Genomic DNA, 15,783 nt, shown 5'->3' on the forward strand with positions numbered 1-15,783 from the left:
AGAAGGAAGAAAAATTTAAAAATGGAACAGTGTTGGACACAAGTTAACAGAGACTCACCCTAATAAAGCAAAGGCACCCCTTTATAATAACATACAGTGCAGAGCTTCAGTTTTATAAGGAACAGTAGTAATAGCACCTGCTATTTTTTGAGCCCCTGTCATGTACTAGGCAAGAGATTAGGTGCTTTATATCTCAACTCTTTGGACATAGCTGTCTGGTTTTTTTTTTTTTTTGGTGGTACCGGGGATTGAACTCAGGCTCTTGCACTTGCCAGGCAAGCGCTTATTCTACTGAGCCATCTCCCTGGCCCCATAGCTGTCGTCAAAAAGAAATTAAATGATGTTTATTTAGCAGTATGCAAATTGACTAGTACCCTTTATATTTTCAGTAAAAAATATTCAAATTAAAAAGAGTGTTGGGGCCAGCCAGATAGCTCAGCAGATTAAAACACCTGCTTAGACCAACGCAGGGACTGGGTTCTATCTCCAGTGCCATGCCGGCCCTGCCCCTGGGTGTGCTGAGCCAGCCACTGAGTCTGGGAGTGGTCGCATGTGCCTATAATCCCAGCACTGGGGAGGCTGAAAACAGGAGGATCCCTACAAGTCCAGACTTCGGAGAGTGGCTGAGCAGCACAGCACCTGCCTGGCAAGTTCAAGGTCCTGAGTTTGATTACTGGTACAAAAAAAAAGCAAATCAAAAGAGTGTTTTGGTTAACTGGGTAATAGAGTGTATTAGCAGCTGCATTGTGCAGTAGGGTAAGAGGGCTGAAGCAATTCCTTGACCTGTTCACATGCTAAAAATTCTGAGACAGACTTTGAAATCTGATGCTCTGTGGTCTCTTTCCTGCCCAGTGTCCTCATTCTTACAACATTAAGCAATCTTTTTTTTTCCCCCCTTTTGAATGAGCATGTCAGTATTCAATGGACAATTTTATATGTTTTTTGCACTCAGGGAGCTAAGAAAATCCACTTGGGTGAAGATTTAAAGAATATTCTCTCAGAAGCACCTGGAAAATGTGTGCCTTATGCTGTTATTGAAGGTATGTTTATTTAGTGATAAATGGAAAATAACCTCCTTCCAGAAGCTTGTTAAAAACTGTCTTGGCTAACATTAAGGCCTTTTATTTTGTTGAGGCCATAGTTCAGAAGGTACTTTGGAGTAAAAACAAATAAACAAAAAACCTGGGTTGCTGGGCAAGATTATTGAAACTCCTCTAAGTACTACGAAGACAACAATATGCAATGTATTAATTATTGTAACTGCCCTACTAACCTGTTTTGAAACTTTTTCATTGCTATTTTATCTTTTTTTCTCATTAAAATGAATAAAAAATTTTAAAAAGATTATTGAAACTTTCATGTCCTGATTATATTAGGGATTATGAGGTTATCATAAGGCTTAAATGGTGCTCCCCATGTAAGGTATTTCGCAGAGTTTGATTAATTAATGTAACTGAAACTGAAGACACATTTTGAATTGCCTTAAGGAGATGGCAGGCCAGGGATATAACTCAGTGGCATAAGCACCTGCCTGGCAAGCACAAGGCCCCAAGTTCAATCCCCAGTACTGCAAAACAAAAAAAAAAAAAGAATTTCAAGGTTAAAAAAACAACTGTATTTCTGAACATACATTTTTTTTTTTTTTTTTTTTTTTGCGGAACTGGGGATTGAACTCAGGCTCTTGCGCTTGCCAGGCAAGTGCTTATTCTTCTGAGCCATCTCCCCAGCCGACAACTGTGCTTCTGAAATCAAGTGATTTGTTTCTACTTAGGAGCTGTGCGATCTGTTAAAGAAACACTGAACAGCCAGTTTGTGGAAAATTGCAAGGGGGTGATTCAGCGGCTGACGCTTCAGGAGCACAAGATGGTGTGGAACAGAACAACCCACCTTTGGTAGGTGTCCTTTCTCTCGTACAACCCACCATCCGGTCTGCTTAGGCCCTGAGACCTGGCTGCTGGTACGGTGTCTTTAGCTCTCCTGAGACAGGTTGTAGAGCAGTGTCCTGATTGCTAGGTGTGCTCCGCGGGCCTCCGTCAGAATCCCCTAGGTGGCCTGCCACCGTGAGGACTCTTAGGCCTCCTCCCCCTCCCCAAGCCAGAATTTGCAGCATGGTAAACCCGGGATCTGTGGATTCTTAGACACACTAAGTTAGATTGAGAGCCACTGCTGCAGACTGATGATTTCATTGTTTTAAATAATTTTGTGCTACTCCATGGAGTACCACTTTTCCATCTGATTCCACCAGGTTCTTGTCTTATTTATCTGACAGAGACAAAGGGGAACAAATGATAAAGGTGATCCATGCCGCTAGTTGTTGCTCGCTTATCCTACCTGAGGGCCTAAGAAATGGAGCCTCCCTGTGGTGGGGTCTTGCTAGTGATCTCACTTGTGTTCTCAAGTTCCTTCTGCTCTGATCCTTCCTGTGCTTAAGCGATCTCTGACCTTGCCTCAGTGCTTGTCATCTGCTGTCCTTTGTTTCATCTTCAGTTCTGTTATTTCTGTGTTAGGAATGACTGCTCAAAGATCATTCATCAGAGGACCAACACAGTGCCCTTCGATCTGGTGCCCCATGAGGACGGTGTGGATGTGGCCGTCCGAGTGCTGAAGCCGCTGGATTCAGTGGATTTGGGCCTAGAGACTGTGTACGAGAAGTACCACCCCTCAGTCCAGTCCTTCACTGATGTCATTGGCCACTACATCAGTGGTGAGCGTCCCAAGGGAATCCAGGAGACAGAGGAGATGCTGAAGGTGGGGGCCACCCTCACCGGGGTTGGAGAACTGGTCCTGGACAACAACTCCGTCCGCCTGCAGCCCCCCAAACAAGGCATGCAGTACTATCTCAGCAGCCAGGACTTTGACAGCTTACTGCAGAGGCAGGAGTCAAGCGTCAGGCTCTGGAAAATCCTGGCCCTGGTGTTTGGCTTTGCCACATGTGCCACGCTCTTCTTTATCCTCCGGAGGCAGTACCTGCAGCGGCAGGAGCGCCTGCGCTTGGAGCAGATGCAGGAGGAGTTCCGGGAGCATGAGGCCCAGTTGCTGAGCCAAGCCTCGCCGGAGGACAGGGAGAGTCTCAAGAGTGCTTGTGTCGTGTGTCTGAGCAACTTCAAGTCCTGTGTCTTTCTGGAGTGTGGCCACGTGTGTTCCTGCCGTGAGTGCTATCTCGCCTTGCCAGAGCCCAAGAGGTGCCCCATCTGCCGGCGGGAGATCTCCCGGGTGATTCCCCTGTACAGCAGCTAGCAGCCCTGTGCCACACAGCTGCACCCAGAAGCAGCCTCCCCTCAGGGAGTTGTGCTAGGCCTCTGGAAGAGCCGTAGAGGGGACTGCCGTTCCTCCAGGTGTGACTGACTGAGCAGGAGCAGTCCAGATCCACACCTCCACCAGCAGGGCATTGCCCTTCCAATCTGAGCCTTTCAAGTCCAGAGCACATGGGAGAGCCCCACTCTGCACGGAAGTGATGGCCCAAACATTGTTTCCTGAGAAGCAGATCAGTGGGGAGACCAGAAGGACCACATTGCCTGAGCAACAACGCTCTCCTGGACCTTGCTGGGGATGTGACTCCCTGCAGATCTGGGGAGGAAAACAGGCTCTTGAGGCCCCACACAGCTGCCTGTGGGATGCCCTTCTGTAGCTTTTCTTCCTTTGCTTCCACCTGGGGAGAAGGTCTTTCTTCAAAATTGTCAGGCTGGGCAAATCACCTGTGTCTCTTTCTCCTCAACTGCCTGCCTTCTAAATGTGTGCACATGTAGAACAGGACAGAGGAAGTGAGGTCAGCCCTTCTGCCTCTGCCAGAAAGTGGGCCATGGAACAGCAGGACAGGAGGGGGTCTCTGGTGATTTGTCAGGTCGCCCTGCTGGTGTCCCCTCTGACCTGTGAAGGTCCTCCAGAGAGCACACCTTGGCCCTCTCATGCAGCTTGCAGGGCCCTGAGGCAGTGCAGCTTTCCCAGCTGGAAGATGAGCCAGGAAGCTGACCTGGAGGAAGTGACAAGGACATTGCTGAGCTGGCCTCCTGGCTCTCCTATCTTCTTTGCTCGCTTTCACCAAGGAAAAGTAGCCAGCTGGCACCTAGAGCACCCAGCTCATCAGAGCTGCTCCCTGTCCCTGGCCTGTGGCAGAGGTAACATCCCAGGGGTGCAGTCACATTTCCTGCCCCATCCCCCTCACCCCTCGCTTGTCCCTGTTGAGCCTGTGAGTGCAAGAGAAGTTGGGGAGCGTCCTTCACCTCTGAGTAGCCAAAAACAGCTCTTTTACTGTCCCTCCCTGTCCTTGAACGTTCACCCTGCATCCTTCTCTGTGGGGATGGGTTACTCTCAGGGGCTGACACTAGGATCATGAGTGTCCAGTGTGCACAGCACAAATTAAACATCTTGCAACCATGTGCTGACCTGTTGCTTTGTTCACAAGAGAGCCTAAACAGAGGCTTCCCTAGCTGGGACTGAATCCCTGCCATGATGGAGTGAGAACTGGAGACGAGGAGGCCTCTGTGTTTTCTTGGCTGTGAGGTGTTTTGGTTTCCCCAAGTTGGGGTGCAGCTGGATAGTGGTGAGGCCCCAGGGCTTGTCAGTGTGGGAAGAGTCTGCTGAGCCTTAGAGGACTGCTGAAGACAGTCTGTGGCTTCTCCTGGCCTAGCTAACACAGACGAAGGCATCTGTTGATGTTCTGGCCACCAGAGCAGCAAGGGTCTATCTGCTGGGAGACTCGGCCAGGGGGGATACTTGGGCACAGAGAGGGGGAAACTAGCATTCAGTGAGTACCTGGTGGTGTACCAATGGCTGCTTTGCTTGCAGTAGTGTTTCCTTTTACAGGCCTGCCAGCTGAGCCCTAGTGTCCCACTCTACAGATGAAATATCCCCCAAGAGGGAAGTTCCCTGGCCCAAAGCACAGGGCTGATGTGATGGCTTCCAGCCCAAGCCCCAAGCTGCTCCCTGTCACGCTGTCAGCAGGAACACCTTTCGCCACACTGATTCCTTCACGATAGCCACATGGAAGGAATGGGCACAAATTCGACTCCACTTGTAGTGCTGTGTGATGCAGTGAGATATGAGGGCCCTGAAAGGAATGACTTCTGGACGCCCTGAGGACATCCGCCCTCTCCCCTGTCCTTACTGCACTCCTTCTATGGGGATCCAACTCTCAGTGGGGTTCTCAGGAGGGATTTATGGGGTATCAGAGTTGAGCCCTTGATGTGAAGTTAGTAAAGCTGATCAGGGAGATTAGGCAGAAGGGAAGGCTGCCTGCTACCCAGCCTGGTGCCAGTCCAAGCAGGCTTTGTTCCTTATCTCATGCCACGCCCATATGGCTCCGCCCCTGCTGTGGGAGCCAACAGCACACAGTCCCAGCCGTGCCCAGACTGGGCATTTGAGGTTCTTGCTTGGTGCTGGCCTCTCTGGAGCTGGTACTGGCTGTAGCTGTCACCCTTGGCAGTTCCCACCTACCTTTTAGGAGCCTCATTGCACATTGCTAATATGTGGAATTGAGGTTGGGGTGGGCTGGAGCTACAAGAGGAGTACAGAGCTGGTATCGAGCTGACTGGGACCGTTGTGAACTATGGGTCTAAGGCAGCCCAGTGGTCAGTCAGTAAGCTGAGGTAGGCACAGACAGGAATGATAATGTGCTTTATTTTTCTTTATTTTCCTGAATACTTACAGCAAAACCAGAAAGAAAGGCCAAGCCTGCCAAGGTCTTGTTATGGGTCACTCAGCATAGGAACCAGATCAGCCAGATAGAAATTTGGATAGAGTTTTATTTACTGAGCTCAGGTCCGTCAGCCACTTCTCACAGGAGAAGGCTGATCAGTAATCGAATGTAGGTAGCAGGGGGTATTTATGACAGAAGTCACATCTAGTTTGGTAAGCAAATTTGTTATCTAGCACAGAGCAACAAAACTACATTGATTTGACATAGCTGCAAACTTTGTGACTAAAGTGTCTTTTACAGTTTAGTGATAAGTGTATATTTTTGTAAGATATATCTTAAGCTGACCACATTACAGGAGATGGTTAGGGAGGGAGTTTGAGCTTTTCTTGACAAGAAACATTTGTTAAACAGCCTTGAACTGAGAGGGAGAATATATTTTTTTACAGTAGATAATAGGAAGCACAAGGTTTTAAAAATAATTTTTCACAGTTAAAGCACAAAATTACGTAAACCCTTTACAGTCTGACTGCAGCCCAGGGTCTTGATTTTGGCCACATTGTGCCTGAGAGGATAGTCTGTGAGGCTGCTGAGTCCAGCCAGGCACCCGTCAGTATCATGGGGGTCATTTCCAGGACCCCCATGCTCAAGACCCTCAGATGAAATGGCCTGGTATGTGCTTATAGCCTGTGTCCCGTGTGCTAAATCATCTCTAGGTTACTTATAATATCTAACATAAGGTAAATACTATATAAGTAGTTCTTATGCTGCGCTGTTCGTGGAATGGCAAGAAAAAATATATACATGTTCAGTTTTTTTCCTGAATACTTTTGATTGCAGTTGGTTAATGCACAGGTGCAGAGCCCACGGATTTAGAGGACCAACTGTATTACCATAACAGCAGTTTACAAGCCAATCAGCGCCTCTAGAACCACCAATCACTCCCCCAGCAGATCCTGCGGAGCGGGGGCTGGAAGGCCGTCTTCAGAATCTTAATTTATTTAGATTTCTACTGGAAAATTTGGAGAGCAGATGACATCAGGGGACTAAGTAGATTTATCTCAGATGCCTTTTATAAGTATGATCCTAGACTGTAAAAAGAGACTAGCTGAGTACAGAACCCGACCCCACAGGCCCTGGCCTCGAGCCGCCTTGGAGGGTTTACAGAATGTGATAGCTGGGGGCTTTCTGTCTTAGTCTGTTTCCTGCTGCTGTAACAGAAAGCCCGAGACTGGATAATTTATGACAAACAGATGCGCCAGCGGGGAAGCCTGGGAGCAAGGCTTTTGCATCGGGCAAGGCATTTTTGCTGCCTCACCAATGTAGCCAGAACATTATAGTATGAGAAAGTGCCTCGAAGACCCCTGGGATCCAGCCAGACTCACCCACTACCAGGAGCCCACTCCCACGAGGACTACCCCCTTGAGCAGTCACCTCCACAGGCTTCTATCTCTTACCCTTGCTACAGTGGTAGGCAGCCTGTCATTGCGGAGGGTGGGCCAAGCAGAGAAAACCTACCCCTTAGAGTCTAGAAAGTTCTTGAACCAGCAAACTAACCATGTGCCTTCTTAGTTTAAAGCTCACCCCAAACTCCCCGCCAGGCACAGGACATTGCCTGGCTCTCCTGTGGCTTGTGAAGCCTTGTATGACCCAGCCCAGCCACCTCTCCCAGCCTAACATCCCTGTGTCCCTCTTGATTCCAGTAACACTAAAGTAAGGCTGGGGAGATGGCTCAGTGGAATAAGCACTTCCCTGGCAAGCGTAAGGGCCTGAGTTCAATCCCTGGTTCCGCAAAAAAAAAAAAAAAAAAAAAAAATCAAAAAACAAAACGAGACAACTACACTACACTGGCTTTTAGGGGGACAGGGTCTTACCAGTTTGGGCTGGCCTCGAACTCAGTGTGTAGTCCAGGCTGACCTGTGACATCCTCCTGCCTCAGCTTCCCAAATACTGGGATCACAGGGGTGTAACACCATGCCTGGCTGACACTGAACTGTTGAATTTTCTTAAACATGTCTCACTGTCCTTTGCCTTGGTGCATGCTGATCCTACTTCTGTAGTCCTGGTCATTTCCTCACCTGGCTAACATCCATTCCCTCTGTAAATGGCTGCAAGTGCTACCTCCAAAAGCTTCCAGGATCCTGTCTACCCTTGGGTGGGTATGTCTCCCCTGAGATTCCAAAATACAACCTCTTGCCTTTATTCCTGCTCTAAGCCACTGTGGTTCAGGTTCCAAAATACATCATTTTGTTTCTAGAGGACCAGATGAGAGTTGTGCATGATTCCCCTCTCATCTTCCTGGCGGGTGTTTATATTATTCTTACTTTTAATAAAAGAAAACTGTCTGAGTTCAAGCCCCGGTTCCTAAAAAAAAAAAAAAAACCCGTAACCCAGAGAGGTCAAGTGTTTGGCCCAACCACATGAGAAGAAAAGAATTAAAACCCAGGCCATCCTACTCTGGAGTCCAAGCTCACACCCAGTAATGTCTGTGGAGTGAATGAGACAGTGGGTAGTGGAAGGGATCTAGGAGGACTGCCTGGAGGAGTCGGGGTTTGGTCCGCAGAGGAGGGCCATGACCTGGCTGGAGAGAGTGAGGGGAGGGCCTTGAGGGGTTGGCTGCCCAGAGAGATGAGTTGTGCGGGAGGGACACTGTGACAGGCAGCTTGTCCAAGCTTCTAGGACTCCACACAGGGAGGTCGGGGCAATGCCGTTGGTGTTGACAAACAGCCTGGGCCAGGAGCACGAAGACTGGCTATCCCTTAATCCTGGTTCCGTTGCTTTGTTAGCTTAATCCAGAGATCTGACCTCGTTGGGCCTGCGTTCTGCCTATAAAATAAGCTAGTTGGATTAGAAGCTCTCCAAGGCTCTGTTCAGCTCAGACCTTCTGCATATTCACAAGACGGAGAGGGGCTGAGGGAAGCAGAGGGTGTGTAGAGCCCCTCCACTGGGGCTGCAGGTCTGGAGATGAGGGATGCTCCTTCCTCCTCAGGGAAGCTGTGCCCACCGCCCTCCCAGTGAGCCGGGGAGCTCAGCACATTCCCTCTAATTAGATAGCGGTAACTTGTCAATTTTGAATGAGAGAAGTTTCCATGCATGATGTCCCGAATTGCTCCCCAAAGTGCTCATTAGTCACTTCCCTGCAGCTGCCTTATTGTTTTCCAGATGCCAGCCAAGGGACTTGGCATTTCCCTTTCCTGAGCTGGGGCAGGCGAGGCTGAGCCGGTGACACAAGCAGGCGTGGCCCAGAGGGGCCGAGCAGGTGGCAGAGGCTCTGCATCTCTTGCTCTTTGCCCTGCCAGAGCCATCACGTCACCTCAGGGCCCTCAAAGCCAGATTCCTCTAACATTGGGCTGTGACGACGGTGGCCCCCAGCTGAATCAAACCAACATTTACTGTTCCAGGCACCTGGCATCTGTAACCTGGATGTTTCCTAGGCCAGGAGGCAAGATTGAGATCATCTTAATGCCAGAGTTACCATAACCGCAGGCCCCATGCCCTCAGTTTTCCCTCTTAAGGTGTCCCTTGGGGAGGTGCTGCACTTAACGTTTGCAACAGATGGGTCCCCTTCTGGCTTCAAGACCTCTTCTCCCCAGCGCCACGACTTGAGCTCCCACGCTGCCTCCTATGCTGCGGTCCCCACTATGACCCCCAGATGGCGCTATGCACCCATAGTTGAAGCAGTTGGTGGCCTTGGAGGAGAAACTGAGGCTGTGCACCTAGAGCCCCTGCGTTTTTCTCTCTTCCCTCCAGTGTGTGGACCAGGGCTTAGAAACCTGAGGCAAGCGTCTGGGAAGGAGCCTGGGCTGCTGCTCCTGGCACCAGCTTGGCACTACTGGAAAGGGTGAAACAGAAATCCTCTCTCCACTTTCCTCCTGAAACCTCTGCCCAACTTACCAGGGAGCTGGCTGGCTGCAGATGTAAAGATTTTGAGAAACTCAGATAATGGGGTAGGGGGTAGGAAACAACCCCACATTTCCTCCTCTGTAATTTCCCAGGCATTCACATCTTTAAATATACTAACCATGATTCCTTTCAACAAAAACGTGATATGCATAATGCACTGCACATTCTTAAAATACGCAAATGACTTCACACTGGGGAGGGATGCTTGGGGAAAACTGCATGTCAGAGTTTAGGTGTTGATTTTTCTCTGAGAGAACTTCTACTTCTCCCAGCCTGGCTCTGTCCTTGCTGTCATCCTCGCTGTGCTGTCCCTGCCTTCTGCCCTTTCTCTCAGGCTTCCAGCTTCTCTCTCTCTGCCCTCTCACTCCCCCTTTCTGCTTCCTCCTGGCTTCCTTTCCTTCTCCCTTGTGTTACAAGGCCATCCTGTCCCTCTCCTTCCCTGTCTGTCTCTTGCCTCTGACCATGTGGAAGGGGTTCTTCAGATCCGAGTTAGGACCCTGTTTCTGTTTCTGTGAATCAGTCTTTCTGTACCTCTACTGCTGTGCTCAGACCCATCTCCAACCAGGTGGCCCTCTGTCACCATGCATGACCATGCAGTGGCTGCTTCTCTGCTTTCTGCTCTATTTACATAGGAAGTGCACTTCCTAGGAACAAAGGGCCTCTGCCCACGCCTGTGTGCCCCAGGGCCTGAGGGTGGGGAGCACCCATGGTGTGCTGCTGGCTCTCGGCCTTACTCAAGTCCCAGCCTTAGACTCTCTTTGAAGCTGATCCCTTGTTTTATAGCAGAGAACGGTGACTACCTCAGGGCCACACAGGTAGGAGGACGTTGGAGCTGGCATTGAACGCAGTTCTTGGATTCACCGGCACTGGACTTATGCCTCTATGCAGCTTTAGCCGCCCTTGATGGCTCTATCTGCACATGGGCAGCTTATCGTCTGGTCTGGGGTGCAACACACGCTGGAAAACACCCACTCCACCTCTGTGGAGGTCATTTGGACATCCACACCACATCCATGGTGGGAAGATGCTCCAGGAAAGAGCTGGGAACGGAAGGGTCCAGAGTTATGCACAACCTTTTTTTTTTTTTTTTTTTTTTTTGTACCGGGGATTGAACTCAGGACCTTATGCTTGCCAGGCAAGTGCTTATTCTACTGAGCTATCTCCCCAGCCCATAAAAAGTTCAGGACTTTTTTTTGCTGGCTTGCTTAAGCAGGCACTTAAACAACTGAGCTAATGGGCAGGCCCCCAATCTGCCTTCTTGGTGGGGGTTCCAGCTGTTTCTTTCTTGAGGTCTCCCCGTAGATCTGGGGGCCTCTTCAGCTTGTTCTGCTGTCTCTGGGCTTACAGACACACTGGTGGGAGAGTCGATAATGCCATGTCTAGGGTCCGCCCAGAAGTTGTAGCCACAACAGTATTCTGGCTGGGGAAGGAGAATTGCTGCTTTCATGAGATTTCCCAAGGGACCCTCAGCCTATGATGAGTTTGAGCAATCTAGTCCATACCTCTTGCTCTGTGTGGCTGGGCTGGGGCACAGAAAGAGGCTTGTCCCTGCTTTCCTGACTGCTCGTGTCCTCTGGGGGGCACTGTCACCCAACAGCAGAGAGCTTGGCCTCAGGATGGGACTTGCTGAGTCTCACTGGCTGTGTGGTTTTGTGTAGAGCAGCAGGCCAGATCCTAGGGTTTAGGTAGCTCTCGTGGCCATTAGGAGGTGTCGGGTTTGGGATCAGAGGAGGGGGCTGTCCATCTGAGCTGGGTGGAATTAGTTTCTCCTTTGTCCCTTCTAGCAGCTTTTTTGGTCTGCTGATTGCTTTGGAAGTGGGTGCTCTTTAATGAGAGGGACCACAGGCCCCTTGGAATCCCAGACAGGAGAAACCCTATAGGCTATGAGAGGCTCTCAGAGCTTGGTTTTGGAGTCAGACCATGTTTCCATGCCTCCTGGGCCTCAGTTTCACCATTTGTCTTTCAGAGCTAAACTTTCACCCAGCCTGTCCCTGGGGGTTGGGGACCCTCTCACGGTGCACAAGTGTCATAATGTCAGGGCTGTCTGCCTGGAAGGCACTAGGAGCTTTCTGGGGTACCCAGCCCTGATACCTCCCACCAGTGCCTCAGTTTCTCCCATGGAGTTTCTAAGCCCAGGGCTGGCAAGCTGTTGTCCCCCAGTGCTTCTCACATATGAAATAGTGGGGGCACCTTTCATGACCTGGCAAGATTTGACAAGTCTCCTGCTTGTCTTCACTATTTCTTAAGTTTTCCAGAGAAGCCTGGGAGATGCATGTTTAAGAAAAACTTGGAAAAATGACTTTGTGATCTTTCTATTTTATTTTTACAGAAATATACTGTGTCATTATTAAACAAAATATATAACATATCCTAATAAAAGTCCATGTTATGATAAATTATGCACTGCTGGACCTCCACTCCTTCTCACATGCTGTTCCAAGTATTACAGGGTACACAGTCTTAGGACTGGGAGTCGAGAGACGTGTGTACCACCTTTCCCTGTTGGGGCCTCAGTTTCCCCAAGAACTTTGGCAATTCTTTGGTCACAACCTGGGGGTGGGCAGAGAAACCAAGAGGGAGGGGTCCCAAGTCCCCAGAGCCTTCACACCGCATGTGTCACCTTTCACCTACTGAGTTTCACTGTGAGATCTCATTTGGAGAAAAGGTCCTCATGAGGAAGAGCAAGCACCACTCGAGTTGGCTTAGGGACAGGCGTGACTCACAGGCTGCAGTGAGTGGAGCGGGTCCTCACTGCTGTGGACACTGCAGCAGCGTGTGCGCTGTGGAGCAGGGGGTGAAGGGCAGAGGCCCTGCTTTTCCAGGAGGGAGCTTTGCTTGAGTTCCAGTCGCTGAGCAGAGAGGGGCGGTGGTGCCAGTTGGTTTTATCCTACTTTGGCTCTGGTTGATCATTCCTGCCAGGTGGTCACTTAGCCTCTCTGGAGGTGACCAGCTGGCCACTGACCTGGCGCTGTATCCTGGTTTTCCCCAAGGACTCTTTAGGGTCTGGGCCAGCCCTGGCCAGGCTTGGTACTCCCAGCACCCCATCCATGTGGAGCCTGGGCTTGGCCTGCCAGCCAATGCATTCCTGGGGCTGGGATGTCCAACAGCCATAGCTTTCCCTAAATATTGACACCACTGTCTGAGGCTACTGTCTGTGCCTCTGTTTCCCATCTCAACAGGAAGGGAGGTGGGAGCAAAGATACCTATTCTATGCTGGGCCCTGCTGGGCCAGTTTTCCCTGTCTCCTTCCAGCTCTAGAGAAGAGCCCAGGACACAGGGGGACTTCAGATACATATTTTGGGTCCTGCAATATCTGTGTTCAGTCTGTGGTGATGGTCTAGGCCTATGGTTCTTAATGCCAGAGTCCTGGGGTATGGTGAAGGAGTTTTAGACAAAATTTGAGGGTGAAGCCAGGAAGTAAGGCTCTACCCCTCCCCCTTTTGCTTCAAGAGGTAGTTTTATTTTAAATCTGTCTTCGATTTGGGAGAATTTAAAAAGGTATGATCTCCAAGTTTCTAATTTGATGATGTAGAGTCAGGCCTAGAGGCGAGAAGCAGTTTATTAAAAGCCACAAAGAAAGTCAATAGTTAATAATAACAACTACATGTATGGAGAAGTTGCTATATGTGGGGCATGATACACAGATAATCGCCTTCTCCACAATAAATCACCGAGCAGGAACAATTACTATCTCCGTCTGCTAGGAGAGGAAATGGAGGCACAGACAGAAGGATCACAGAGGCAGGCAGAGCACCGGTGAGAGCTTCACTGTCCCAGTGACCTTCGCCATGCCCTGCTGCCCAGGGCACACGCTGCCAGGCTTCCTTGTGAGGCACCAGGGAGGGTGGCCTTCAATCCTGCCCTCCCTGGGCCATTCCTTCAGCTGGATCTGGCATCTTCAGCTCAGCCCCAGGGCTCTGCAGTGGGGAGAGGAAGGTAGGAAGGAGGTCCCAGAGCATATGTGGACTCAGGGTAGAGAGAAGTCCCGCCAAAGGCTGGAAGACAGCCTGAGTGAGGCTCTGTAAGGACGACAGTTGAAAGGGGAAAAGGTGGACAGCTGCCACGCTGACTCACATTTTCCCATGCAGCACTTCTTTGTGACCTTAGAGATATCATCCAACCTTCAACCACCGCATCTGTAAAATGGGCCCCGATGGTCTCAGGCCTGCCCACTTCTGACGGCTGACTCTTCAGGAAATAAGTGCCAGAGAGACACTTTTCAAACTGTTAAGGACCATGTGCCAGGAGAGGATACTGAGTTAGGAGGTGGGATGCTGCCTCCTTCAACCTTTTTTGGACAAGGCGAAGTAAACAGAAGGACAGCTGGGGCTTATCCTCGCTTTCTTGTGTCACTCTCCCAGCCCTGTCTCTCTGCTTGTCTGCTGTGCTTGTCTTACATGCACTGGGACCATGGCAAGTGCTTGACAGGTAAATTGCTCTGTGCTCCTCGGCAGCCAGGAATCAGTGGGTGCGTGTGGGTTGAGTGGGGTGGTCCTAGCATGCTGTCACCACTGCAGGGATTCCCCTCCTGGAACCTGAGCTCACAGATGGGAAGAGCTGCTTCTGGAGGCTCCCTCATTAGCCCTGACCTTGGGCAAGTCATTTATGTGCTTTCTGCTACATCAGTTAAACTAGGATGCAACCTCTCCTCCAGCTCAAAAGGTATTTATTTTGAGAAGCAAGGTCAATAAGGGATGTGAAAAATGCTTTGGGGGAAAAATAGAAAGCATAATACAAGTGTAAAAGCTTCTTGTAACTCTATCATCCTGCTTGTTATGCTTTTGCTTTCTCTCTCAGCTCTTGGCCTCAAAGCTAAGCTCAAAGCAGACACCCAAGTAGTGCCCTAATGAACAGGGACAGGCGGCTTGTGGAGTGGCACAGAGGCAGCCTGGATTCCTGTCCCTGCCAGGCACAAACTGTGGGATTTGGGGTAGTTCCGGTCCTCCTGCGGTTCCAGTCCCCACGTGTAAATTACAGGGCTGAACGAGGTAATCTCTGTGGATCCTCCTTGCTCAGATGGCTCAGAAATTCGGATGAGCAAAGGCGTTGCCACGCTTCCTAAGTGGCTTCTCACATGTGGATTGCACATCACTCTCTGCCAGCCACCAGAAGCCTCGTTTCATTTTTTTCCCTCCTAACTATCCCGAGCTGGTTAGCCACGTGCCCCATTTTACAGCCGAGACTACAGGCGATGCCCGGCCCAATGTCTTATGGCTAGCAAGAGACAGGGCTGGGATTCAAACTCAGGTCCACATCCAAAGGTCACTGCCTGCATCTCTCAGTCCTTTCCTTTTCTCTCCACTAAGAGGTTGGCCTCTGGAAGCCAACCTACATCTTAACACACTTTGGGGAGGGTGGTAGGTCGGCCCTTCACATGCAGCCCCTCAACCAGATGGTACCCCACTAAACAGCACCCCCATGGCCTCCTCCCCCACCCACTCAGAGTTCTAGATGGAGGGATGGGTGCACCTGATATCCCCTTCCGTGTTGATGGGACCCCTGCTGGGCAGCAAGTTGGGGCAGGTGATCTAGATTTTCTTCGCCTGGCTTCAAGCAGGCTTGCACGACCTTACGCTGGCTTTGCCAAGGGGCGCTGGTTCCCCGGGGGAAACCAGGTGCTGCTGGCTCCGGGTGAGGATAACGAGCGTTTCTCACGCACCTTGCCCCCTTGGAGTTACCATCTGCCTGGCAGATGCGTTGCCCAGGCCTCTGGGGCTGCGTTAGTCTACCTCCTGGGATCTAGGATCCTGCTCCTCGGCTCAGAGGCCGCAGTCTCTCCACAGGGCTCCCGGCTGTTGCTGGAAAGAAGGTCCCCCAGGGCAGCGGGTGGCAAGCACGGGACGTCCCTTGCGGAGACAGAGGGCGCTGGGAGCAGGGTATCCCGGGCAAACCCGGCTTAAGGAGGCACTCCCTTCCTCTGCGGGAGGGAGGCGGAGCAGCCCCTTAACCCCCTCCCCCGAGCGGGAGCCAGGCGCCGGATGGAGGAGGCCTTCGGGGATCCCGGGGCGGGCACAGGGACCCCGTTTGAGGTTCTGGTAGCTAGGCCGTTCGATTCTGTAGTAGGCTGGGGGAAGGGACGTGGGAAGGCGTGTCCCTAGTTCGCCCTCTGCCGACCTTTTTCGCTCCAGCTCTGGCCTCCAGGGAGCTCAGCAGCATCTGCGTCCTTTCCCGCGTAGGTGTCCCCCCGCCCTCCGGGTCCCACAGAGCCGCGGAGTCGGCGCGCACAGGCTCAGGGCCCGGTAAACACC

At 51.0% G+C, this 15,783-nt stretch overlaps 1 protein-coding gene and 1 long non-coding RNA gene across 2 annotated transcripts in view; one reads left to right on the plus strand and one right to left on the minus strand.

The window, feature by feature from the left end:
* The window catches only part of Mul1 (mitochondrial E3 ubiquitin protein ligase 1), an 8,535-nt gene extending 4,161 nt beyond the window's left edge, over nucleotides 1–4,374 (plus strand). Inside the window, exons 2-4 of the mRNA XM_004637650.2 lie at nucleotides 953–1,040; nucleotides 1,772–1,892; nucleotides 2,508–4,374. Coding sequence (XP_004637707.1) covers nucleotides 953–1,040; nucleotides 1,772–1,892; nucleotides 2,508–3,237 — 939 coding nt within the window. The 3' untranslated portion in view covers nucleotides 3,238–4,374. The remainder of the gene's footprint in view (nucleotides 1–952; nucleotides 1,041–1,771; nucleotides 1,893–2,507) is intronic.
* An 8,718-nt stretch (nucleotides 4,375–13,092) lies between these two features.
* On the minus strand, nucleotides 13,093–15,777 carry LOC111818469. Its single transcript, XR_002822451.1, has 3 exons — nucleotides 15,005–15,777; nucleotides 13,610–13,671; nucleotides 13,093–13,452 (listed from the first exon to the last, which is right to left on the minus strand). It is a non-coding gene; the product is annotated as an uncharacterized LOC111818469 (long non-coding RNA).
* Nucleotides 15,778–15,783: the final 6 nt, after the last annotated feature.

This window comes from Octodon degus, unplaced genomic scaffold, assembly GCF_000260255.1.
Source record: "Octodon degus isolate 3935 unplaced genomic scaffold, OctDeg1.0 scaffold00092, whole genome shotgun sequence".
Lineage (NCBI taxonomy): Eukaryota > Metazoa > Chordata > Mammalia > Rodentia > Octodontidae > Octodon > Octodon degus.